Source organism: Dromiciops gliroides, chromosome 2 (assembly GCF_019393635.1).
Source record: "Dromiciops gliroides isolate mDroGli1 chromosome 2, mDroGli1.pri, whole genome shotgun sequence".
Classification (NCBI taxonomy): domain Eukaryota; kingdom Metazoa; phylum Chordata; class Mammalia; order Microbiotheria; family Microbiotheriidae; genus Dromiciops; species Dromiciops gliroides.
This window is the reverse complement of record NC_057862.1, coordinates 370,326,160-370,354,155: the sequence shown is the minus strand read 5'-3', so window position 1 is coordinate 370,354,155 and position 27,996 is coordinate 370,326,160. Positions and strand designations below refer to the sequence as shown.

Sequence of the window (27,996 nt, the reverse complement as noted above, 5' to 3'; positions counted from 1 at the left end):
CTAAATTCCAGAAGGGAGAGATGATTTGCCCAAGGTCACAAAAGGGAAAAGCAGCAGAGTCAGGATTCAAACCCAAGTGCTTTGACTCCAAATCTAAGGAAAAGCAAGTGGGCTTAAGGTTCATCTGAGTACCTTGCTCCTTCTTCCCTCTAGACCTTGCTTTTCAGAAGTCTTGTTGTTCAGTCCATGAGAGGAACCCTCAGAGGTGGTCTAGTTCAACCCTTATCACAGGGACTCTTCTGTGAAGCATCCTGAAAAGTGGTCCTTCAGTCTCTACTGAAAGCTTCTCATGGGCTGCCCAGGTGCCCCATGAGGCCTCCAGTCACCAAGCCATCAATCAACACCTGATATCTAGACTATTGGGGCAACCAGGTGGCACCGTGAATACAGCACTGGCCCTGGAGCCAGGAAGACCTGAGTTCAAATCTCACCTCAGACTCTTACTAGCTCTGTGACCCTGGGCAAATCACTTAACACCAACTGCCTCAAACACCCATGGCCATCTCCAGTTGTTCTAAAATATAACTTGCCACTGGACTCAGATGGCTCTTCAGGAGAGAGCGAGGTTGGTGACTTTGCACAGCCCTCCCTAACTTAAATCCAATTCAGTGCAAGTCATGACATCACCTCCCAATGTCATGGTCCTCTTCGAGAGTGAAGGACAAACAACAAACCTAGACTATTATGACAGTTCCCCAACTGATTTCCTATTTCTTTCTCAATCTCCCCTGCACAGGCCCAACAGATAGTTTCTGATCTGCACCTCTTATCACAGCTCTCTCTTGCTCAAGGCCCTAAAAATATAGGTTCTAGACCCAAATGGGCCTCCTAAACATGATCTAGTCGAATCCCTTTATTTCACAGATGAGGAAACTGTGGCCCATAGAGTTAAAGTGACATTGACGATCACATGATTATCAGAGCCAGGTTCTAGGACTCCAAATCTAGTGACTCCTCACTGCCTGCAGAATAAAGGTCCACAGTCTTCTGTGACATGGCCCCAAACTGATTTTTCCAACCTTATTTCCCATTTGCTCCCAACACCAATGCTCCATTCCCTATCTTCTAGCCAAAGTCTAGCTTGTTCTAGCTACAGAACATCACAAAAGAATGATTGATTTTCTCTATTCTCTAACAGGGCTACAAGTTACTAAAATTCATTTAGATGAGAGAAAAGTAGTTCTCTGTGAATGTCGTGTTCCCATGAGAACTCCATGAGAGCAGGGACCTTGTCTTATCTAAATTTTCTATCTCCTGCATAACTAAGCACAATGCTTTGTGTACAGTTGCTGCTAAATAAGTGCGTGTAGTGTTATCTACTGTATTGTCCCTTTAAAAAAAAAACAGAGTTATTTCTCCTTATTCATACTCTTGAGTTCCCCAAACAGGGAAACTGTTCCTTCTCTTGTCAACCCCAAAGCCTAGTGGGGCTTAAAGATAACTTGTTCAATGAATGAATGAAGTCAAGTTTAACTCCCAGAGGCAAGGTAGAAAAGGGTCTTCCCTTTCTGTTTCACTTTTGGCACTTAGTGAGATATTTTAAATGCTTGTTGATTGATTGAATGAATGATTGCTGTCACAGAAAGACACTCAACCAGAAGTTCATTTAAACAGCTTTATTTACTTCAGCAAGGCTGATAATCACAGATTGGATCATGTGGGTATGAAGAGGACTCAGCAGGTGCTGAGCCCCCAGTGTTAGAACCTGTGGTCACACCCTTCTGTATTGATGCAAAAGACTTGTGAGGGGACTCTACCCAAGGAACCTTTGCCCTCTCCCTTCTCACTATGCTCCCTATTCAATCAGGCAGTGGCCAGGGCAGTAGAATTGTGTGTGTGTGTGTGTGTGTGTGTGTGTGTGTGTGTGTGTGTGTGTGTGTGTGTGTGTTTATATGGAGGGAATGGGGGTGGAGGGTTTGGCCCATTAGAAATATTTACAAATACTTGTGGGGCAGAGAGATAAAAAGGGCAAGATGATGTAAGTGTGGTGTGAGAAAGGGATGGGGCCTTGGCCGGAGTTGTCACTGGGCCCCAGAGGATCCCCTTCGAGAGGTGGATTCAGCTGCATTGGATCAGAACAGGCCCTGGAGTTTGTGAGGTTGATGGGAAGAGGGAGGGGGGCCTTCTGGGAGAAACCTCAAGTTGAAGTGAAGTGAGGTTGGGAAGGTGGGGCCCCTGCTGGTGCAAAACTTTGCATGGAGGGGAGAGGACGGTGGCAAAGGGAGGAGGGTCTAGAAATGAGCCCTGAAAAATAAGGGGGCTCCTGGGTTTGATTCTAGGTTCTTCCAAGAACAGGGAAAGGAACAATAGCTTACTTGGAAGGCTTGGGATGAAAAGAACCACAGAAATACAAACTATAAAGATATAAAGACTGTTAACAGTCCCTCTCCACCCACCTTGGTCCTGGTCCCATCCAGGAAGCAAGGATCTTCTTTGCTGGGGCCAGGTTTCCAGAGGGGTCTGCAATTCTATAGGGGCCAGGGGTTCCCTGTTTCAGGTCCCTTCAAACCTGCTCTGGCCCCACTGAAGAGGGAGGCTTCTCATAACAACCTCTCTTCTCCTGCTGCCCCCTCTCCCCTGACCTCCCTACACACACATACATATCAAAGGAAAGAACATTCATCTGGGCTATTTGCTATTTACAATATACAGGTGTGGGTAGTGGGACTGGTTGTTTGTTTAGCATGGCCAGATCCTGGCACAGCAATGAAACTGGATGGTAAGGGGAGTAGAGTGTGCCCAGGGGGCAATGATCAAAGCAAGAGCAAGCTAGATCTTTGGGCCTGGGCCCAACAAGAAAATCAAAACACAGGACTTCACCAAAGCTGGCAATGAGCTGGGGCATTGAATGGACCCCTAGGTGTGGAGAGATTAGACCCTATAGCATAGGAAAACAGCACCCCCACCATACCCCTAATTTCTGATGGCCAGGGCTCCAGAATCCCTAGGATGCCTTTTTCCTGCCAGCTTCCAAAGCCCCAGTCCCACACCACCCACCCACCCCTCTCCACTCCTAGAAGAACCTGAAAAAGTGATGGCTATAGGAGAATAGGGTTTAGAGCAGGAAGGGACCTTGCAAATCATTTAGTCCAACCACCTCATTTTACAGAGGAGGAAACTAGCTGAAGGAAGGGTACAGGGGCTCACATGCTGAGCATGGGGAGAGCAACAAGGGCCACTGCTGGGGGACACACAAGGGCCCAGTTGGGCCAACATCAATTCAGTGGTATCTGGATCCAGGGCACTCCTCTGGCCCAGGCCCTGCTCCTCATGCACTCTGTACAGTGGAGGGAGGAGGGGAAGGAAGAAAGAAAGGCAGAGGGACTGGGGAAGGAGTGACCCTCCCACTCTCTCTGAGCCACCAGGGTGGGGTGAGTGGGTAAGGGGAATGAAGGAGTGTCAGTCTACAGAGCACAGGCAGCATCTACTGACCGCTTCTTCAACTCCTTGCCTGGTTTGGGGGGTGGCGGGGGTGGGGCAGGAGCTGCAGGCTGACCCCCCAACAGTGGGGTATCCTGCAAGTGGAGAGAGGGACCGTGGCCATGGTGATGAAGGACGGAGTTCTCGCCTGGGTCCACCCGAAGATAGGCTTTGACCTTGTGGTGCCGGGCCTTGCCATCACTGAAATCAATCACTCGGCACTCGTAGGTCCCCTCATCTGTGGGCTTCACCCGGGACAGGCGCAGCTTGTGAGAGATGTTGCTGCCAACCACCTTGACCACCTAAAGAAAGAGGAGAGAAGGGGGATGGGAGACACAGAATGACAAGCTGAAGAAGTATTGGATATGGGTCAATGCATCAGGTATCAGCCCAGTGAGACCTGAGTCCAGAAGAGGAGTTTCTTTCTTATCCTTTATTCTCAATGGATGTTTCCACAAAATCCATACACACACCCCTAGATCAAGGCCTGTGGTTAAAACATTTAAAATCCAGGGGGACTGACCTCGTTCTCTCCTCAGAGTTCTCATTATCTACACTACTCATATGATGCTAAGCATGTATTGCTTGAAATGAGAGACACAAAACAGAGACTATCAGAGCTGTAAAAGAACACAGAACATAGGGGCAGCTAGATGGCACAGTGGATAGAGCACCGGCCCTGGAGTCAGGAGTACCTGAGTTCAAATCCGGCCTCAGACACTTAACACTTACTAGCTGTGTGACCCTGGGCAAGTCACTTAACCCCAATTGCCTCACTAAAAAAAAAAATAAATAAAAATTAAAAAAAAAAAGAACACAGAACATAAAATGACAAATCTGGGAGGGCCCTAGGAATATAGATTGTTCTGAGCTGAAAGAGTCCTAAATACAGAAGATGACAGAGTTGGGATGGTCTTTTGAACATAGAGCTGGGATATTGGATCTTGTAGAATCTTTGTAACACAGAACACCAAATGGAAGAGTTGGAAAGGCCCTTAGAACTTAAAACACAAAATAACACGCTTGTAAGGGACCTTTGGGATTATCCAGTCCCCTCATTTTACAGGGAAAACAGAGCCCCAGAGAGGGGGAAGAGAATTGCTTAATGTCACATAGTGAATGAGTGACAGAGCAAAGGATAGTTTTCTAAGTCCCAGACCAGTGTTCTTACTACTTTATCGTACATGAAGAAGGTGCTGCCCAAATATTTGTTGACTGATTGATGATAACAGGCATTTGATGACTGTGAGGTACCCTCAGGCTGAAGACTCTCCCCTAGGAGCCTCTGGGGACAAGACTAGGCCAAATCTTTCTACTATCAGTAAGCTCAGACAAAGCTATTTTCCATGTAGAAAACACTAGCCTCTGGGAACTGTCCACAGTGCTGAGATCTATCTAGCATCCTGGGAGCTGTCCACAGTGCCGGAAGCCTTCCATATTTGAAGCTAATGCACGAGGGCAGAGTTTGTACTACATGAGAAAAGGACCCTGGTACACTCCCCATGTTGAATCAAATTGTATATGAACTCCTAGCCCCACATCAAGCCTGTTTAAACACATGGTTTCTTGAACCTGCCTGACCTCACACCATGTTTTCCTGTTTGCTCCTTGGATCCCATCATTTCCATGTTCCTGACCTATTCTGGAGTCCAGACCTGTCTCCTCCCTTTGTTTCCTACATTCTTGGACTATCACGCAAGCTGCTATGATAACTGAATACTTTCCCCCATGAAAAATCCTCCTTATTCTGGTCCCTTGTGCACTGAGATGTTACCACTGTGAACTGTCCTGTTCAAATCAGGTCAGTCTGATGCTACTGTAGCCTCATGCCACACTGTAGCCAGTCCCATGTAGTCCAAAGTGAGCATTTACACTGTCACTATGAAGAGACCCAAAAGCAGGTCCAGGAAATGCACACTTCCAGCCTCAGTGCCAGATGCCTTTGACCTCACTTTAGAAACTGCTTGGATTCCTCTTTCAGATTCAAAAAACCTAAACTGCTTTGCAAATACTAGGGGGTTATTAGTATTGAATAATTGTTAAAAGGCAAGCATTTGAAAACCTTCAAGTGCTATATAAGAGGAGGTGTGTGTGTGTGTGTGTGTGTGTGTGTGTGTGTGTGTGTGTGTGTGTGTAAAACAGCAGCATGATGTATTGAAAAAGACATTGGACTAAGACTTGGATAAATCTGCATTTAAATCCCAGTTCTGGGGCAGGTAGGTGGTGCAGTGGATAAAGCACCTGCCCTGGATTCAGGAGGACCTGAGTTCAAATCCAGCCTCAAGCACTTGACACTTACTAGCTTTGTGACCCTGGGCAAGTCACTTAACCCTCACTGCCCTGCAGAATGAATGAATGAATGAACGAATGAATGAATGAATGAATGAATGAATCCCAGTTCTGACAGTAGCCATGTAATTATGGGCAAGCCACTTCACCACTTTAAGTCACATTTTCCCAACATATAGAATGGAGATAATCCTTATGCTAACAACCTCAGTGTTACACTTTGCAAAGCTAGATGAATGGGAATTATTTTATGTCATCTGATGTCTCACTGTGGCCTGGAATAACTGTAGGTTCATAAAGCCTATACTAGTGAACTGCAATGTCTAGCATATTCTGCCAAGCTGAATAAGCTTCAGCATGGAACTAATGTATGGCCCTTCTATGTGTCTGTTATCTAAAGGGCAGATGAGCTAAGTGGGGAGAACCTTGTTTCTAGAAGTCTGGCTACTGAATAATGAATTATTATGATGAAAGTAACTTGTTGCCCTCTAGTATGTTTTCAGAATGGTAAGAATTTAGAGGTTATCTACTCCATTTCTCTCATTGTACAGATGAGGAAAACTGAGGCCCAGAGAAGGTAAGTGATTTGTCCAAAGTCACAAAGATAGTAAGGGGCAGAGCTGGGATTTGAAGCCAGGTCTTCTAACTACAGATTGACTGCTTTTTCCAATAGCTTCATGCTAACTCATAAACCATACAAGGGCTATGATATGCTTCAATGGAGAGAGAGGTCACAACTATGAAATCATGGGTCCTTGAAGTAAGGTGCCTAATAAGTACTTCTAATTAACTGGCTAAATCATTGTTATTGTAAATTTATGATGCATTCCATCCTCACTTTCACCTCACAGAATCACTCATTTCCTTCAGAGTTCAGTTCATGTCCCATATCCCAGGGAAAGCCTTCCTTGAACCTCTTGGTTGTTAGCTCTCTCTCCCTCCTCAAATTATCTTTCATTTATTTATACATTCACATGTTTTATCTTCTAGTATAATGTAAGCAACTTGAAGGCAGGGGCTGTTCTAAAATTTTTGTCTCTGTATTTCCAGAGCTTTGCATATAGTAGGTGCATAACAATGCTCGAACTGAATGTAGAAGAATTTCATACCAAATTGATTCCCTCCTGGTATTTATGGCCCGATGAAATTTAAGACTTATTCACAGCCCGAGTAGGTGCAGCTTTCAAGTTGGGTCAATAAGAAGGAAGAGGAGGAGGAGCAAAAGCCGGAGGAGAAGGAATCTTTCTGAAGAACAAGAATACTTAAAGGAGACCTAAGATCCTATATCCAAATATCAATTAGCATCTTATTTTTTATCTCACTATATCTCTATCACCTTTCAGTGCTAACCCGCTTAATTTCCCATGTTATCCTACTGCATCTAGTGAGTGGAGATAGGATCAACTTGGGGTCACCCAGATACTCCCCAGGTCTTTCAGGGGCTGGACACCCCTTCTTCAGAGAAATGCTGGGTAGGGACAGGGGAGTGGATAGAAGGAGCTAGCACATCACCGGGTGTTCCATCATCCCCAAATTTCAACTAGGAGAAGGAATCGTGAGGAGAAAAAGATGAATCCACATCTTTATTTCTCAAAAAAATAACCCTAGACTCCTTAATTCCTTATTTTGTAGGATTTAGAACTAGACAGGACTTTAGAATTGATCTAAAAGAAGAGGAAGCAAGCCTATTTCTCCCATTGAAACAATGTAGCTTATCCTGTTTCCTTATTTCTACAAAGGAAATTATGAGGAGGCCATCCAATTTCTTTGTTTCTTTAAGGTCAAACACCCTCTCCCAATAACCCAGATCTCTTCTTTAATCCCTTCCCCCTCTGAGTAAGGAAGTCTAGATAAGGAATGCTGAATTTGTTCTGAGACCCTTCCCTTTCTCCTCTCCCTGCTCTCTGGAACAGACCAGATGACCGACCCATCCTTCCCCCTTTCTTCACAGCCGAACTACCTAGTCCCCTCCAAGAAGCATCAGGCTAAGATCGATGCCCCAGCTCGCTAGCTAATTAGCTTTCATACCAAATTGATTCCCTCCTGGTATTTATCACCCGATGAAATTTAAGACTTACTCATGGCCCGAGTGGGTGCAGCTTTCAGGTTGGGTCAATAAATCCGATTTATAGCCCGCCCTGGGTCCCTGGCTCTGTGCCAGAGGGGAAGGAAAAGATGAGGACCCATCAGGGAGCAGCTTCTACTGTTCACCCTGTAGCTGGGCTTTCCTACAGTTTAGGAGGGGTCCAGTTCATGGCCTCATGAATATCATCATTTGATGGTGGGGGATGAGGAGAAAAACGACTCCTTTTTTTAGAGTATTTTAAGTTTCACAAAGCACTTTCCTCACAATGACCCTATGATCATAGGATTTAGACCTGAAAGACACTTTAGAGATCATCTAATACCATTTCCTCATTTTATAAATGGCAGCTAGGTGGCACAGTGGATAGAGTGCCTGGAATCAGGAAGATCTGCATTCAAATTCAGCCTCAGACACTTTACTAGCTATATACCCTTACTAGGTGTGTGACTTAACCCTGTTTGCCTCAGTTCCTCATTTATAATATGAGATGGAGAAGGGGCAGCTAGGTGGTGTAGTGGCTAGAGCACCGGCTCTGGAGTCAGGAGGACCTGAGTTTAAATCCAGCCTCAGACACTTGACACTTACTAGCTGTGTGACCCTAGGAAAGTCACTTAACCCCAATTGCCTCACCAAAATAAAAATATGAGATGGAGAAGGGAATAGAAACCACTCCAGTATCTCTGCCAGGAAAACCCCAAATGGGGTCACAAAGAGTCAGACACAACTGAAAACAACTGAACAATAACATTCTATAAATGAAGGAATGGAATCTTCAGAAATGGAAAATCATTTGACCAAAGTTACACAGGAATGTAGCAGAGGCAACATTTGAACCCAGGCCCCAATTCCAAATCTAGTGCTCTTTCCACTATACTATAATGCTTCATTTTTCTCCATTTTACAGACGAAGAAACTGAGGTTCCAAGAGGTTAACTGACCTGTCCATAGCAACACAGCTAGTAAAGTGCTAGAACCAGATTTCCTAACTCTAAAACTCCTAACTTCAGTGCCCTTTCTACTATTCCATGATGCCTTTCCAAAAGAGAAAAGGTGAAGGGAAGACAGCCATCAGTACCCTGGGTCTGCCCTCCTTGTCTAGAGTCTATGTAATGCCATAGACCTATCTATGAGAGTTAACACAGAATAGTGGCAAGAGCGCTGGCTTGAAGTAAGGAAAATTTTGTTCATTGTTTTTCAGTCATGTAAGACTCTTGGTGACCCCATTTAGGGTTTTCTTGACATTCTTGACAAAGATACTGAAGTGGCTTGCCATTTCCTTCTCCAGCTCATTTTACAAATGAGGAAACTGAGGTAAACAGGGTGAAGTGACTTGCCCAATGTCACAAGCTAGCAAGTATCTGGGGCCAAATTTGAACTCAGGAAGATGAGTCTTCCTCAGTGCAGGCCCGGCACTCCATCTACTACATTACCTAGCTGCCCCCAAAGTAAGGAAGAAAATGGATTCAAATCTTGTCTCTTTTTACTGGCCATGAGCAAGCCACAATAATTTGTGCACCTACTTCACAGAGCTTTTGTGAGGCTCAAATGTGATATCTATTTGAAATATACTTTGAAAAAACCTTCAAGAGCTATAAATGCCAGTTTACCACCATCATCACTGTCACACTAAAGGCTTGTCCCTGAATCTTTCCCAACTGAGATTGCTATGCTCCAGGTCTGATGCCTTGGCAGATAATCTGATCATCCAGCCCCACTGCTGCCTGTGCTTATGGGAGAGGATTGGGGAGGAAACTTCCAGGTAACATTTAAAAAAAAATTTTTTTTTTTTGTGAGGCAATTGGGGTTAAGTGACTTTCCCAGGGTCACACAGCTAGTGTTAAGTGTCTGAGGCTGGATTTGAACTCAGGTCTTCCTGAATCCAGGGCAGGTGCTCTATCCACTGTGCCACCTAGCTGCCCCTCCAGGTAACATTTTAACATTGAATATTTCCAGGTAACATGTATTTTAATTTGAGCTTTCTAGAGATGGACTCCAGCAGAAAAAAAAATGTATTGTCTTTGTGGTGCTATAGTCCAGTGAAATATTTCGAAGTATTGGATTAGAAGACCTAAATTCTTGCCCTTGTTCTGCCACTAACTCTGTAACCTTGGACAATTCACTTCTCTCTGGGTCTCAGTTTTCTCTTCTGTAAAGTGAGGAGGTTGGATCTGGTGGTCTCCAGGGTCTTTTACATAGCTAACATTCTGTATTATTGATGATAATACTCAACTATCATGAGTACTAATAACAAAACCGTGATTTCCAATTTACAAAATATTTTATAGATGTTAGGATATGCACGAGGGGTTCTTTTTTCCTTCTCTTCTTCCTTCCTTCCTTTTTCTTCCCTCCTTCTTTCCTTCTTTCTTTTTGAGACTAGGTCTCTCTATCCTTTTTATGCTAGAAATGCAACGGTCACTCATGAGCCCAATCCCACTACTGATCAGAAATAAAGCTTGGACTTGTTCCATTTTTTTTTTGCAGGGCAATGAGGGTTATGTGACTCGTCCAGGGTCACACAGCTAGTAAGTGTCAAGTGTCTGAAGCTAGATTTGAATTCAGGTCCTCCTGAATCCAGGACTGGTGCTTTATCCACTGTGCCACCTAGCTGCCCCCAACCTGCTCCATTTCTAACCTGTACTCTGTATACCTCCTAGGGCAGCCCCATTCCCAGGGCCATATTGGTGTCAGATTTGGTGCAGACACCCAACTCACAAGTCCCAAGCTCATGTGATCCACCAGCCTCAGCCTCCCCAGCAGTAGAACATGGCACTACCATGCCCAGCTATTTTTTCCTTGTAGCAATAAGGCAGACCTTTGAAAGACAGGAAACATTAAGGAAGTCTAAGGAAGTCTCTCAGATTTGTTGGTCTCTTCCAGAATTCTGCAGTCTCCTTGTAGCCAAAGACACACAGCTGTATTTGCATATAACTCAATTACATTTAATAAATGTATACTAAGTGTCTTACATATGCTAGGTTTTGTTCTAGACCTGGAGATAAAAGACAAAAACAAAACAGTCCTTGCTCTCAAGAAGCATACATCCTACTTGGAGTAATCAATTTGTACCTAAATAAAAATACTACTAGATAAACTAAGAAAAGCAATAACAAGTGTGGGGGGTTATAGGGGGGGTAAGTCAAGGAAGGCTTCATGGAAGAAGTGGAAACTGAGCTGAGCCCTGAAAGAAGACAAGGATTCTGAGAGGTGGGGAGAGTGTTGAATTGGGATATAGCTCTGGCCAACAGAACAGAGCCAAACTAACCAACCTGTCTACACTGGGATCACATCCCATGGCCTTGCCCTAAAAAATCCCATGTCTTAGTACTTGAGCTACTTGGTCATGGGACTACTGCAGGGCAGTGGGCCAGCTTCTTGTAGTCTTAAAGAGAAGTGGCCTGGGAGATTCCATAATTTTCCTTCCTCAACTTTGAGGACTGGCTGATGCCATGGTTCTTGGGCCATATGCCTGGGTCTCTATGAACAGTTGAGCTTCACGTGTACTGGCATTAACCCACAATGAGTGCACCTGCCAGATTCTGTTTACATGAATAAAGAACTGAATTGACAGTGCAACTGGATGGCTCTGCATTAGCTAGAGGGAAGAAATTCTCAGCCACAAGGGGATTATAGACTAGAGGAGGTCCTGTTTTTATGGCAGCCAAAGAGTTAATTTGGCTAGAGTGTGAGTGGGTTGTTGAGTTGAGTGGATAGGTATGGGCAAGAACTGGCTGGCATCCAAGGATATCTCCTTGGAGACACAACTTTAGGATCCCCTTGGCTTTGAAGAGGATTGGTTCAGGAAGGGTTAGCAGCCTACAACAGTTGCTAAGGCCTTGTCCTTTGAAGAAAGAAGAGACACATTTGTCCTTGAGCTAACTTTGGGCCTTGGAGCTCTTTCCCAGCAAAGTAGAGAGAAGGTTGTGCTAAGGAGAGGTCCAAAAGCAATGACAAGAGGTAGCTGGCTGGCTTGGGATTTAGGGCAGACATTCTTAACCTGAGGTCTTTAAACTTGTTTTTTTTAATATTTTGATAACTGTATTTTAATATAATTAGTTTCCTTTGTAATCCTCCATATTTTATTTTTTAACATTTAAAAATTTTATTTTAAGAATGGGTTCATAGACTTCAGCAGGCTGTCAAACTGGCTTAAGACACACAAAAAGTCAAGAAATCCCCCTGTAAATGAACTTGTATCTGAAAAGCAACATGATATGGATGGATCACACTGGATCTGGGGTCAGAAGACTTGGGTTTGAATCCTGCCTCTGCTAATTACTACTTATAGGACCTTGGTCACTGCTTAACATTTCTAAGACTTTCCTGTCAATTTCCTCAGATGTAAAAGGAGACAGTTGGACTGATAATCTTTAAGGTCCCTTCCAGCACTAGAGCCTATGAGGAAGATATTAAATCCTAATACTTCTATTCAATTCCAAAAAAAGCAGTCATTTTTATCCACCCACACAACAGTCCATGGGACATTAAATATAAATGAATAATAGCAAGATAGTTACTTGTCCTCAAACCATTTCAAGCTGAATGCCATAAAAAAGATGAGGACAAAATAGCAGTGATGATGGGGATGATGATTGTGCTTTAAGGACCCACGGTTTCCTCGGGGTGGATGCTTAGGGCACCGATACAGACTGCAGTTCCTGTGTGACTTCATAGATGGTTTGCTGTAGTCAAAAGCCTGACCCAGTGGCCACCCTTCCATGGCCTGAGGCTCCCCACACTTAGCAAGGAGTGTCCTTGGCTGACAGACACAGACTACTACAGAGTCTTAGAAAATCCATGCTTATGGGTCCATACTATAATGAGGCATCAGATCAGGGTGCTAGTGAAAGAACAGTAATGCTCACACGTATATCTATGGCACTTTACAATTTGTAAGTCACTGTTCTTACAAGCATCCTATGAGGTGAGGAGTGTGTTATTATCCTTGTTCTACAGATGAGAAACAATCATTTCCCCTTAGAAGTGAAGTGCCACACCACCAGGAAATGGGGTGGGTGAGAAGACCCCCGGATGACCCTTCCATCTGAGGAGCCCATGTTTCTCTTAGCTAGGAGGCACAGGGTGAAGGGTTTCCTCTGAAGCACCAGGACCTGGAATCGGCTGGAGGCCCAGATGATCAGATGAGCTAGATCAGCTTCCTGACCCCTCCATTCCCTCTAAATGAGGGACTGGAACAGTCTTGCCAAGCTCTTGGGCCCAGTCTCTCACCCGAAGTCCCCGACCTTAGAGGAATCCAAGGAAATGCTTTTTCAGATGCACAGCGGGGAGTGAATTACCTCAACATCTGTTTCCCTCACGGATATTAATTATCCTTCATTTGTCAACCCTACGAGCCACTAATGGAGTAATAATGCTTTGAGCTCAGAGAGGACCTGCTCCTCGGGAGTGCCATGCGCTCCACACACCGCCCTCCTCCTCCTCCTGATTTCAGTTGTGCTGGGGGAAAGAGAATACACATTTACACTCCCATTTCTTAGAGGGGAAAACGAAAGTCTAGTCAAATTCCTCCTGGCTTGTCCCAAACCTTGAAACGTCAGTATTGTTAACAATCAGTCTTTCGCCTTAATTCAGCACCCCTCAGAAACCTTTGGAGAGCATGCCCCCCCAGATCACTGCCACCTCCCTAATTCCCCAAACCTTCCTCCTGCCAGCCAGACAGCCTCCCTATGCCTCGAGAATCTAAATCATCTTACCATCCAAGATATCACCTGGTGCAGCAGAAAATGACCTAAGATGGGAGACAAGAGTCCTGGCACTGCCACTAATTTGCTGAGTGACCTTAAACAAAATCCCTTTCTCTCTTTGGGCCTCGGTCTCCTCATTGGCAAAATGACAAGGTTGTGAAGATCTTATGGTCCCTCTAGCAGGCCACCACCACCAGCGGGTACCATGTTTTATTATGTGAGTTTGATGGGGAATCAGTCACACCTGCAGCACCTACCTCTCAGGGTTGTTGAGAGAGATATGTAAAAAGCTTTGTAAACCTGAAAGTGCTATAGAACTAAATCCTAGGCACTTTGGGAAGGGGTGTGTGTGTGTGTGTGTGTGTGTGTGTGTGTGTGTGTGTGTGTGTGTGTGTGTGTGTGCACGCACGAGCATGTATTATCTATGATGTTTTGATTATCTGCATCACTGCTTTTGTCCCCTGCTTACTGAAGATAAGGAAAAATTGACAAGAGCAATAAGGCAGCCTCAGGCTTCTCACTGGCCAGAAGTTCCCAGATAGTACAGACCCCTTCCCCATGACAACCTGATTTCTTTGCTTCATGTTTCAGTGGGTTAAAAGTAAAGGGATAAAGGAATGAGGAAGTGTTGACAAGCACAGTGCCTGGCACAATGTAGGCACTAAAAATGCTTGTTAATTGATTAATTGAAAGGGATGATGATAATGTTATATTTGTAGGGGGTGTCACTCTCTCTATTCCCCCTTAACCCTGTTGGCAAGAAATGAAGACTTGGCATATGACCTTTAAAGGCTCCAACCCTGCTCAACTATTTCTTTGCTTGTACTCATTCCATCGGAAAAACCATTATTCCTCCCACTTAGAGGTTGCTTTAGCATTGTCAAAGCCCTTTCTCACCTATTCTCTCACATCATCATCATCATGAAGATAAATAGATTTTTGTTGTTGTTCAGTCGTGTCTGAATCTTTGTGACACCACTTGGGGTTTTCTTGGCAAAGATGCTGGAGTGGTTTGCCACTTCCTTCTCCAGCTCATTTTACAGATGAGGAAACTGAGGCAAACAGGATTAAGTGACTTGTTCCCAGGTTTTCACAGCTGATAAGTATCTGAAGCTAGACTTGAACTCATGAAAATGAGTCTTCCTGACTCCAGCCCTGGTACTCTATTTACTGCACCACCTTGCTGCCCTCTCACAAATAGATACCTTTAATACAGTTATGTGAAGGCTCTTGTAAAGCTCTTTACACACATTGTTTCATTTTATCCTTACAATTCTTTGAGGCAGGTGTTAGTATTTATCTTCATTTTACAGATGAGGAAAGTGAGAGAAAGATTTTGTGACCTGCCCAAAGTCACATAGCTAGCAAGGGTGTGAAATAAGATCAGGCTTTCCTGAGTCCACATCTAACACGCTATTCCCTATAGCACAGGGACCCAGGGGAGGTATTATTGCTTCAGATGGGGAAAATGAGGTTAGAAGAGGTTAAAATGATTTTCCCAAGGCAACACGTCGAGTAAGTGGTGGGGGCAGAGCTGGAACCCAGACCTTTTCACTCCTAGTCTTGGACTTGTTTCACCCCCATCTCCATCATATCTTTGGGCAGCTCTAGGGGAGCATCTCACCTTTTTGCTCTGTCCCAGACTCCCCTCTTCCATTCCCCCTCCCCCTCAACCATATCTCTAGCTTCTTGAAGGGCCCTTCCCCTCCTAGTCTTTGCAAAAGGCTTCCAAGGAGCAGCGTTCTTTCCTTATTCTACCCAGCAGGGTCTGCGCCTCTGATGAGGTAATTAGGATTCATTGCCACGGGGCTGGCAGGTTCTCTGTATTTGTTCAACAGGAGAGACAGCCCCCTACATAAATGTGTGCACAGTGAACATGGTACTTATCCTCTAGGGGGACGGAAAGGGGGGGGCGGTGTACAAGTAACAGAGCTGAAAGCAAGTAGATGTGCTGAGGCTAATAATAATGGCTCCTATTTCTAGAGCACTTTAAGGTTCATGGACCACTTTCCTCACAACTGCCCTGTGCAACCTGAGGACATGCATAAGGAAGCTTAGTGACTCATCTAGGGTCACACAGCTAGTCAATAAGTACTGGAAAAAGATTTAAACCCAGATCTCAGACTTCTTCACAGAATATCATAGGATATTCTGTCTGAAGGTGATCCAAGTTCAATTCTCTCATTTTACAAATGGACAAACCAAAGTCACACAGATAGTAAGTGAGCTAGGGATGGAACCTTTGGTTAGACCTCCTGCCTTTGCAGAATGAATGGCATGTCCCCAAATGAGGCTATCTGGGTTTTTAGTTTCCTACTTAATTAATTTTAAAGCTTCTGAAATTTAAAGCAAATCTTGCTTAAGACCCTGCTGACAAACCCTCAGATTTCAAAATGCTTCCAAAAATTGAGCCCTTCCGGCAGGAATCTAACCAGTGGCAAATGGAGAAGAGAATGTTAACAAACAGAGGTTCGCCCGTAAATCATAATGACTTCCTCGTGCAAATGCATTGACATGGTTTAGCTGTGCAATTAGGCACCTAATTATGCTGAAAGACACAAAGCCCAATTATGGCATGACCAAGCCTGGGGCTTCTTCCTTCTAAGAGAGACTTTGCCACACATTCCCCTCTCTCTAGTTTTTGGGGAAACTGGGGTAGTGTTGCTAAACCTTGTCCAGAAAATTGTAAAACATTTGGTGGCTACCTCAGGGCAGGAGACCCATGGTTGTTGGGGCATATGATCCTAAGACTAGGAGGGACCTTTTGAAGTTTTCTAGTCCAACCCCTTGCTTTAGAAAGTGTCCACGCTAATGCTGACCCACTGTTGGGTACTGTGCTGCTACTTCTTCTCTGAGAATTCTCCATAAGAAGGGGTCACAGGTACAGTGCAGGGGAATATATCCTGCAGTCTCTCACAGGACCTCAGTGGATAGGCAATTGAGAATGAAAAAAACACAAAGGAAAGATCCAGAAAAAGTAATATGAGAAATGTAAGGAGAGAAAATCACTTTATGGAGTATGAATGTGTGGGTGGGGAGGTCAGGGGTTAGAAAAGGATTTATGACATTCACTCCTGAATTCAGACCTGAAGGAAGGGGATGGGGTGGAATCTATTCCTTGCATGGGGACCAATGTGAATAAAGGCAAAAAGGTAGGGAGAGGGCAGGACAGCACAATAGGTCAGAGGGTAGTCCAGCTCACATGGTTCACAGAATACTTAAAGGGGAGAACTGCGAAAGGTCAAAAAGGAAGAGTACAGCCAGGCTGTGGAGGACCTTGAAAGTCACTCAGGAGTTTATATTTTCCTCAGTAGGAGATAGGGTGCCGACAAAGGTTTGGGTTGTGTTGTTGTTTTAATAGAGGGGAAGCGTGATTGTAGGGGCACAATAAAATCACTTTGGCAGCAGCTGGCAATGGGGTACATTGCTGGGAGAAGAGATTATCATCTCAGCATTAAAGATGGGGAAACAAGTTCCAAGAAGCTAAGAAACTCACCCAAGATTGCCTAGCAAATTGGCAGTAGAGCTGAGACCTGAATGCAGGCCTTTGACTCCTGGTCAAGAGAGCTAGACTCTCTCTTCTGATCTGAGGATAGATGTTTCCAGGAGTCTATTCCTGTGGCCCCCTTCATTCTGTCACCCCTCTCCCCAAAACTTTATTCCTCAGACCTGGGACTCAGTCTTATCATTGAAACTGCCCTAGCACATGGTAGAGAATAAGAATTTGTTCATTTGCTTTTCACCATGCTTTTTAATTATGTGATTGAGAGCAGATCTTCCCAATGGCCTACTTGGACCGTATCACTCTCTTACTCAAAAATCCTTTAGTGACTCTCCATTGCCTAGAGTCCAAAGTCCAAACTCTTTAGCCTATTATCAAAACCCCTCTATGATTCCCTCCAACTTGCCACAGACTCCCTGACCCAGCCATATAGGGCTTCTTGTTTCCCATACACATCCATTTTTTTCCTATCTCTATGCCTGTGTTCATGCTATTCCCTCTGCCCAGAGTGCACATCTTGCTCCTACTACTTCATGCTCAGGACAAATCTCTCTCTCTCTCTCTCTCTCTCTCTCTCTCTCTCTCTCTCTCTCTCTCTCTCTCTCTCTCTCTCTCTCTCTCTCACACACACACACACACACACACACACACACACACACACACACACATTAATTAATTAATTAATTGTTGTTGTGGGGCAATGAGGGTTAAGTGACTTGCCCAGGGTCACATAGCTAGTGTCAAGTGTCTGAGGTTGGATTTGAATTCAGGTCCTTCTGAATCCAGGGCCAGTGTTTTATCCATTGCACCACCTAACTGCCCCCTCAGGACAAATCTCTTAACCTCTCTAGGCCTCAGTTTCCTCATCTGACAAATGTCTGAGTTGGACTAGATAACTTCTGGGGTCTCTTCTAGTTAAAAGTTTATATTCCGGTGATCAACCACTTGGGTGCTTCCTCCACCAATACAGATGACAGGCTTTCTACGGCACCTTTGGCAGATAGTTTGAAGAGTTTCTGGGGTGAAAAAAAATCCATCTCCTAGGGACCACCCTCCAGGTGATGAGCCTCCCGGCATTTAGCTAGGCTAGTACTCAGGTAACAGCCCATCCTCAGGACTGAACTCAATCAATCCATTAGCAAGCTTTTTTAGGTGCCTACTCTGTGTCAGGCACTGTGCTAGGTTCTAGGGAAACAATTCCAAAAGGGAGCCAAAGTCAGAGTCTTTCCAGCTTGAGAGGACCCACCAGAATTTGCCCTGTGCCATCAACCTTATGGAGGCCAGGGTTACCTTCTGGCTATATCAAGGCATCAGAGGAGGGCTTCAGGAGGGCCAGCTTGCATCGGTGTCCTCAGTTTCTGCAAACTGAAGGTAAGGATCTCTGCCCTGCCTCCTTCAAGGAAAGGATGTAAGATCTGGAGAGGCAACAGGGAGGGAAATCTATAAGAATCAGAAAATCTTATCAGAGTCTGGTGGATAAAGTGCTGGCCTTGGAGTCAGGAAGATCTAAGTTCAAATCCAGTCTCACTTACTAGCTGTGTGACCCTCAGCAAGTCACTTAATCCTGTTTGCCTCAGTTTCCTCATCTGGAAAATGAGCTGGAGACCCCAAATGGGGTCAGGAAGAGTCGGACACAACTAAAAATGACTGGAAATCAGGGTGTAGGGAAGGAAATTACAATATAATGGAAAGAATCCTGGATTTGGAGTGAGGCGACCTAAATGAGCTCAAGTCCCAATTGCTGTTTCTTAGCTGCATGATATTACAAAAATCATTTTTCTCTCTACAGCTTAGGCTCCTCCTCAGTAAAATGGACTAGATTCTCTCTAGCGCTAATGTTCTATGATTCTATGATTTATAATATTGTTCTAGACATGTACAAGGACAATATTGCCAATTATGGTTTCTCCCTCTGGCATCTTTGTAGCATGCGAAGAGAATAAAGCATGTTGTGTATGTATGTAAATACCTACACATATATACTACATGTATACATGTATGTGTTATGAATGCATATGTGTACGTGCATGTAATAAGCACTGTATTTGCAGTTAGACGACCTGAGTTTATTTACTGATTAACCTTGGGAAAGTCACAATCTCTCTGGGCCTCATTCCTGGCTATAAAATGATGGGATTGGATTTGATGATTTCTAAGGTCTCTTATAGCTCTGATATTTAGTGATGATGAGTGCCATCATCCTCTCATTACCTCCCCTTACAGCCTCTCACACCTAATGGGACTTACTCCCTCCCCAGCAATGGTGGCACAGATGTAGGCAACCAGACTCAGGGAGATCAGCCAGGATGCAGATAGCCAGGCAGGGCCTCAGAGTCACAGGCCCCCTTTGTGCATTTTCTTTGACAAATGCAGCTGCCTCTTAATTATTGATGGTAACGCTGGGGAAGTGGGCAGGAGATGTAGTGCTGCAGCTAGTTTATGGAAGTCATGTAGTCACAGCTATGTGGGGCTGCTCCAGCCCCTGCTGAGACCTGGAGGAGAGAGAGGGCTGAGTCGACCATGACATAGGGCAGTGCCTGGAAGACTTGTCTGCCGTTTTTTTTCCTGTCTCAACCAGAACTGAAACCAAAAGGCTGGTCTGCTGACTTCACCAACCGTTCCTCCACCACTATGTGAGCTCATCAGATCCAATTTAAGTCAATGAATATTGACTGAAGCCCCTCCTGCTGCAAGGTCCTCTGGTCAATCCTGAGGGCTTTCAGCTCAAAATTGCTGCTTCTCTTATGGTAAGTAGCATTGGACCATAGGATTGAGAGCTAGAAGTGTCCTTAGATACTTACTTAGATACTTAGATCACCTACTCAAAACCCTTCATTTTACAAATGAGGAAACTGAGGCCCATAGAGGAAAAATGACTTGGGTAGGTAGGTAGTAAGTAGTAGAGGCAGGATTCAAATGTCTGCTGACTCTAAATTCATCACTGTATGAAACAACAACAGTCATTTCATCCAGCCTGTCTCCTGTCATGCTGGGCCCAAAGTCCTGTGGGAGCCAGAGCTGAGTTTCCTCCCCCAACCTGAACCCTGCAGACTTCTGTCTCCAAAGGGCAGAGATTCTGGCCTTGGCTCGAGCTGGCACCTACACCCACCACAGTTCCCAGGATCCACTGTTCTCTGAGGCAGGGGCAGTGGCCGTGTCCCAAGGACCACAAGTAATGAAGACCCTGAATCTGCTGTTTTCCATTCTATGTATGCACAGAACAATGTACCGTGTATAAAAACAATTGCTTTAGTGCTTTGGTAGGCCAACGTTTGTATGCATGTCTCTGTGTTTATATATAGAGGTGTGTAGATGTATTCTGCTGTGTTGGAGTACAAATATATGTCTATGTATATACATGTCTACATATGCACAAGCCTACATAAGGATGGATTTCTATTGGGCATGTGGCTGGCGGGGTGGAGCAGTGCCACACCCCTCTTTCACTCCCCAAGTGTTCCAGTCCTCCCTATCCTCACAGCAATTCCTGCTCCTCTCTATTCTCCAGCTCATGTTGCTCCTCCCTGCCCCAACTGCTCTCCTAAACTGAGAGTGGGGCAAGACTGGAACCCAGGTCTTCCTGGCTCTAAGGCCACTTTTCTATCAGGTACATTGTGTATATCAAATCAAAGACTATAGACTATCAGAGATAGAAGGAACCTTAACAATCTAGTCAAAACATTTCATTGTATAGGTGGGAAAACTGCTTCCCAGAGATGGGATAAGATTTGATCCAGGGTCCATTAAAACATTGCTTTGGGCAACTAGGTGATGCAGTGGATACAGCACCAGGCCTGGAGTCAGGAAGACCTGAGTTCAAATGTGGCCTCGGAAACCTCCTAGCTATGTGACTCTGGGCAAGTCACTTAACTTTGTTTGCCTCATCTGTAAAATGAACTGGAGAAGGAAATGGTAAACCACTCCAGGATCTTTGCCAAGAAAACCCCAAATTGGGTCATGAAGAATGGACACAATTGAAGTGATTGAAAAACAACAACAAATTAGCTTTCCTAAGAGAATGTAAGTTCCTTGAGGGTAGGGACTATTTCCCTTTCTTTTTTTCTTTTCTTTTTTTTTTTTGGTGAGGCATTTGGGGTTAAATGACTTGCCCAGAGTCACACAGCTAGTAAGTGTCAAGCATCTGAGGCCAGATTTGAACTCAGATACTCCTAAATCCAGGGCCGGTGCTCTATCCACTGCGCCACCTAGCTGCCCCTAAATGCTTGCTTGTTGATTGAATAATGGATTGATTGAGAATTAATGGCAAAGTTGGAACTAGCATTTCCAACCCAGGGCTTTCTCCCTGCCCTGCTCCCCACCCCCTCCCCAATGCTTGCCCTGCTTCTTCTCCAGTATGTGTCCATTTATCTATTTAATACTGGGGACTCTCCCAGAGACTCCACTCCTACAGTACATTGCAAAGAGAAAAGCTTAATACAGGTGTTAATCTTTTGGTGGAAGCCCAGGATGAAGGGGGACAAATAGAGGGGTGGGCAAAGGTGGCAGGCAGGAGCAATCAGGGCTAAGCACATTTATTATATTTAACTAATTAGCGTCTTCCCATTCCCCTCACGTGGGGCTAAGCAGCCTTGGAATTCTAATCCGCTAAGTCAATTAGATTAGTCTCTCCTTGGCCTGCACTCCCTCTTCCTTAAACCCCAAACAGAATCAAAAGAGAGGGAGCCTCAGTTTTTACAAAAAGAATACAGCTGCCTGCTTGGGCTTAAGCGATCTGAGCTCAGGCAGCAAATGGGTCATTCGGGAACTAAAAGGCGCTCCTTGGGGAGTGGGAAAGGAAGGAGCTTGCTGAGCTGAAAACATTTCTAGTTTCTAAATGTTACTTCAGAGAAGGTCAAACGACACTCCGGATGGTTCCAGCATTTTGAAGGCAATAAAGGCCAAAGACTGGGCAGGAGAGAGGTTTTGGATTTCTGTATTGCAGATGCTGCAGTGGGGTAAGAATACTGCAGCTGGAAGCAAATGGCTCTTCCTACCTGTGTGATGCTGGGTAAGTCACTTCCCCTTCTTGGAGTCTCAGTTTCCTCCTCTATAAAATGGAGATGAAGACACTTGCCCTACTCACATCATGGGACTGTTGTGAGGAAAGTGTTTTGTAAGCCATAAATAGTTATAAAAATGAGTGATCACATGTGGTGATGGTGATTATCATTGGTACTCTTTTGTCGTCCCACTTTTTAGATGCCCGTGTCCTATGCCAAGGTATCCTTTCTCCTCAACTTGGCATGGAGGTCCTAGAAGGAAGAAGCCATGGTCCAAACCTCTCTGCATTTCCCTGGATGCCAAGTACGGAGCTAGGCACATAGCAGGTGACAAACATTTGTTGAATTAATGCCATTGTGTTGATGGAATCAACCCTACACTGGGAGTCTGAAGAGCCGGCCTCTACTTTTTCTTTCTTTCTTTTTTTTTTTTGCGGGGCAATGGGGGTTAAGTGACTTGCCCAGGGTCACACAGCTAGTAATTGTTAAGTGTCTGAAGCTGGATTTGAACTCGGGTCCTCCTGAATCCAGGGCTGGTGCTTTATCCACTGCACTACCTAGCTGCCCCCTGGCCTCTACTTCTGATACTAACTCACTGTGTAACCTCAGACAAGTTATTACCCCCTGGGCCTCAGCATTCTCATATGTAAAAGGAGGACATTAGATTATATTACAGCTTCTAAGGTCCCTTCCAAGTCTGACATTTTATGTTCTAAGGGTCCTCCAAGCCTACCATTCTATATTCTATGATCCCTTCTAATTCTGACATTCCGTGTTCTAAGGCTTTCCTAAACCTGGCATTCTAGGTTTTCAGGTCACTTTCTAGCTCTAACATTCCATGTTGTAAGGACCCTTCCAAACCTGGCATTCTATATTCACTTATCCCTTGCAGCTCTGACATTCTAGATGCTAAGAGCCCTCCCAGGCCTGGAATTCTAGATTTTATGATTGCTCCCAGATCTGACATTTTATCTTCTATGATTCCTTTCAGCTGTGACATGTCATGTTCTAAGGGCCCATCTAGGATTGGTATTCTATGTTCTAAGGTCCCTTTCCAGCTTAGACATTCCATGTCCTAAAGCCCCTTCTAGCTCTGACAGTCTAGGATTCTTCGATACTGACGCCTTATTCTTCCCTGGCAAAAAAAAAGGCTACCCACCACCAACCAGATCACCTGGTCAGACCAAGAAGCTTTGTGCACAATTGTCATAGCAAAAAAAAAAATAGCAGCGATTCTGCTCCATTAGATTCCTCATTCCCCCAAATAAAAAATGCCCCTGGGAAGTCCAGTGAAAAACATCAGGCCTCACACAACCTTGGCCCTTACATGGAGAATGGATTTTCTCCCCCAGCTCCTCCTCCTTCTCCTTCTCCCTATCATTTGTTGTTGTCATTCAACAGGGTTGAAAAATCTCCAGCCTTTAAAAATCACAACAGTTCAATTTTTTCTTCTGCTGCTTCTCCTCCCCCAAGCTCCCTGCTGAGTCAAAGAAAGCAAAGTTTACAGCTGTGTCCAAGACAAGAGCCTGTGTGCAAAGCAGGATCAGAACTCACGCTTATTTTCGTGGCCTCCTTTCCGGCTTCCTCCTGCTGAGATGCCTTTAGCTGTGGAAAGAGAGAGAGAAAACATTAGTTTGGCTGGAAGGAAGAAGGGTAAGATGGTAGGAGTGTTGGGGGGGGGGTGAAGCGACACTTGTCACATTAACTCACATATTTCAGTTTGCACTGTGAGCTTCAGAGAAAATATACATTCATTCATTCATTCATTCATTCATTCACTCAGCAAACATTTATTAGGCGCCTACTGTCTGCCTCTGGAGGTCTGGGTTGGGAGTTGAGAAAGTGGTGATAAGACATGCTGCCTGCCCTTGTGAAGCTCACATTTTAGAACACTAGAATATATAATAAATAGTGCATGATGAGTATATTAAAGAGATGCAGGGGAAAGGGTCAAGTGAAATTTAAGGGTGAATCAGGGAACTACTAAAGTGTGTGTGCACATGCACATGCACACATGCTTCAAGGATACGGTTCTGAGTTAGGCATCAAAGGATGGATAGGAAGGAATTTACACAAAAGATAAAGACAAGGAGAGAGGCCATTTCGGGTATAGGGAACAAAGGAATGAAATGGAGGATGGAGAGGCCATGGGAAGAACAGAGTAGGGGGTAGGAGAAAAGTATGCTGGGAACAATATGACTGCCCAGCTGTAGAGACATCACAGTGGGGTGGGGCTGCTGGTCATGTTTCCAGACTGGGAGACCAACATTCTAAGGCACCCCAAAGAAAACTTTGGCCTATCCTGAACATCCAGGATTTCTTTACTCCCCTTTGCTGGTATCTGGTCTGTTAGAGGGTGGATGGCATGCTAAGAATGGTGGGGGTGGGGTGGGGTGTGTGTGTGTGTGTGTGTGTGTGTGTGTGTGTGTGTGTGTGTGTGTGTGTATGTGTCCTGTAACCTTGGACAAGTAATTTAACCTTGATGGAAATTAGCTTCCTTATATATAAAATGGGGGAAGGAGGGAAGAAAGGAAAGAGGTCCCTTCCAATATTAAAATAATATAATCTTACGTATGTATATGTACATTAATATATCTGTTTATGTCAGTGTATACCCATACAAATATCTGTAAGTATGTATATTTGCATTCATATATGTATGAATCAAATGCAGGGCAGTATATTAGAAAGGGCACGGGACAGAGTTTGAAAGTCGGCTCTGACACGCACACAGTGTGGTTTGGAGCCCAATTTTCTGGCTCTCAATTCCTCCTCTGTCAAATGAGGGGGGTCTTGGCTAGAGCAAGGGTTCATAACCTGGAGTCTGCTAACTTTTTTATTATAATTTGATAACTCTTTAATATAATTGGTTTTCTTTTCACTCCTATGTATTTGATTTGGGGAATTTAAAAATACATCATTATGAGATGGGGACCATAAGTTTCACCAGATCTCTAAAGGGGTCAGAACACCAAAAAAAGAAAAGGTGAGGAACCCCAAGAATAGGTGATATTTGAGATTCTTTCCACCTCTCAATCCTATGCCCTAAGTCAACCAATCAATCAGCACTCTCTGGGTCTCTGATCCCTCATCTACAAAACGGGTACCTACCTTGGAGGACCCGACCGTAGCAAAGAAAACAGTCTGAAAATGCTGTGGGAGCAGGAGCTGCTGCCTGCGTCTGTGTGTGTGTGTGTGTGTGTGTGTGTGTGTAGACGCCTGCACATCCTTCTGTGAGCATATAGATTTATCTTCCACTCCAGTCCCCTGCCAGTGGGTGCTTCACTGTGGCGTGGAGGTGACCCTGGGTTCTTGGAAGCTCTGCCAGCAGCTGGCAGGTTCCACCCAGCTGGAAAGGCTTTGAGTACAGCACTGATGACAGCGTGCGTGTGTGTGTGTGTGTGTGTGTGTGTGTGTGTGTGTGTGTGTGTGAGAGAGTGTGTTTTGTATGATCACAGAACTAGTCCATCCGGGTGTGGAGAGGCTTACCACCAAACGGCTGACCCCCAAGGATGAATATTTGGGCCACAGTAATTTATGAAACTGTCAACGCTGAGATGTGGGTGGTAGTGCCCTGCCAATGGAGGATGACAAGATCATTGATCTAGAGATGAAAGGGACCTCAGGGTCCATCCAGCCCTACCCCTCATTTTACAAATTAGTAAACTGAGGTCAAGGGAATTCAAAATGACTTGCCCAAGGTAACATGGGTAATCAGCATTAGAGCAGGGGTTTGAAGCCTTGTCCTCTCCAGGGCCAATGTCCTTTCCACTGGGCCACAAACCCAGCCCCGCCACCCTCCCACCCCCAGATGAGATCATGGCTCTTTGGAGCATAAATGCATATTCGTTTGTGTGTTTGTACATGCTATACCCAGCTGAGTGTAATTGGGCCTATATATGGAGGATCATAGACTCCTAGACCTAGAGCTTCCAGAAACCTCGGAGGCCTCCTAGGCCAACTCTCTTACTTTTCAGATGGAAACTGAGGCTTGAAGAGGCTTAGAAACTTGTCGGAGCTTACACAGCTAATAAATGTCAGAGGTAGGATTTGAACCCAAGTCTCCTGACTCCAGAGCCAGCTTTCTTTCCACTGTGCCATACTTCCTACCCCACCTAGATGTAATTATGGCTCTTTTGAACATAAGGATCTATTTCCATCTGTGTGTATTCATGCATGTCTGTGCACATATCTGAGTAGGAATGTGCCTATATATGAATACAAAGGTTGGGCTGGGTGGGCAGTGTGTCTCAGACAGGCGGATGAGCTGGTAGATGGCTAGATAGGGGACGGGCCGGGGTGGGCCACTCACTCCCACTCTTCCTCAGCCTTGGGGGCTGGCTCAGCCCAGCAAGCTACATGACAAAGCACATAAACTGTACTAGAAGGGGATGGGCTTTTGGAGATGTCTGGCTTGAATGCCACCCCCTCCAAGAAGCTTCCCCTGATTCCCCCAGCTGGAGGTGATTTCTCCCGATTCTGATTGCATGGCCATTTATGTTCCTAATTTGTATTCCATTATCTGCTTAATGACACACGTTTCTATAGCACAAGCATCCTGGGGGCAAATAGTGCAAGTATCACTACCTGGATTTTACAGATGAGCAAACAGGCTCAGAGAGAGGGGAGGGAGGGAGAAAGAAAGAGAGGGGGGAGGGAGAGGGAGAGGGAGAGGGAGGGAGAGGGAGGGAGAGAGAGAGAGAGAGAGCGCGCGCAAGCAAGCAGTGTAGGAGTAAAAGCCCAGGATTAGAGGTCAGAAGACCTGCGTTCAAATCCTGGCTCTGCTACTTATTACTTGTGGGATGAGAGGCAAATCACCTTTGTGCCTCAGTTTCCTCATCTGTATAAAATGAGGGGGATGGACTTGGATGAGCTCTGAGATACTCTCTAGTACTAAACCTGTGCTGCACAATCTTAAGAAACTTGCCCACACTCATCTCTCTTCCACCATGAGACTAAAACCTCCTAAAAGGTAAGGACCATATCTTAAGTTATTTTTGTAATTCCTCTAAGGTCTATTGGACTAGGAATGGGAGGGATCCCTTTAGACAAATCACCTGAGACTCATTTTCTCTGCCTACAAACCTGAAGTGAGGTAGGGTGGGAGAGGAGAGGAGAGGAGAGGAGAGGGGAGGAGAGGGGAGGGGAGGGGAGGGGAGGGGAGGGGAGGAGAGGAGAGGGCAGAGGGGAGGGCAGAGGAGGGGAGGGCAGGAGAGGAGGGGAGAGGAAGGGAGGTAGCATCTGCACTGACTGGCTTACATAGCTATTGCAAGGATCAAGGGAGATAATTTATGAGAAAGCACTTTGAGAAGCTGAAAGTGCTGTACAAACATAAGGGATTACTGTTACTAATTGTTATTATTATTATAGGATTATGGGATTTGGATCTGGAACGGGCCCTGGAGATCTTCTAATCCAACACCCTCATTTTACAGAGGAGGAAGCAGGGAAGGGAAGTGACTTGTTCAAGGTCATAGAGGTAGTAAGTAGCAGAAGTGGGATTTGAATTAGGATCCTCTGGCTTGATATTCAGGTCTCTTTCTATAACACCATGCTACTCAGAAATATAGAGATCCAGGATCACCTTGGGGAACCCCTCCATTTTTGTCACTCCAGAGTTTCATGGGGGAGAGGGGTGGAGTTGACACCACTCCTCCCACTAGCATAAGGCCTAGCCCATGCCCAACCATCTCTCCATGTATGGTTAACAAACATCACAAAAATAAATCTGCATGAAGATAGCAAAGCTGCCTGCTTACAGTTGCAGAGGCCTTAGTGCTACGTGAGCAGAAACAAAAAAGACAAGAGAAAACTTGGCCCCATATCCAACACAAGGGGAGGGAGGCTGAGAGCAAAGAGGGACAGGGTCAAGGGAAAGGGGGAAGGAAAAAGATGGAGGAAGGGATAACAGGGCAGATAAGCCCTGGATTACTTAGAGGAACATATGGTTAGGGCAACAAATCCTGTTGCTGATGTTATCAAAATTCCCTGTGA

At 45.0% G+C, this 27,996-nt stretch overlaps 1 protein-coding gene across 1 annotated transcript in view; it reads right to left on the bottom strand.

Annotated features, from left to right (window-relative positions):
• Positions 1 to 1,601: 1,601 nt before the first annotated feature.
• VSTM2L (V-set and transmembrane domain containing 2 like) overlaps positions 1,602 to 27,996 on the bottom strand; it is an 81,225-nt gene continuing 54,830 nt past the window's right edge. The window contains exons 3-4 of the mRNA XM_043983998.1: positions 23,557 to 23,607; positions 1,602 to 3,722 (exon numbers count right to left, since the gene is read on the bottom strand). Coding sequence (XP_043839933.1) covers positions 3,405 to 3,722; positions 23,557 to 23,607 — 369 coding nt within the window. The 3' untranslated portion in view covers positions 1,602 to 3,404. The remainder of the gene's footprint in view (positions 3,723 to 23,556; positions 23,608 to 27,996) is intronic.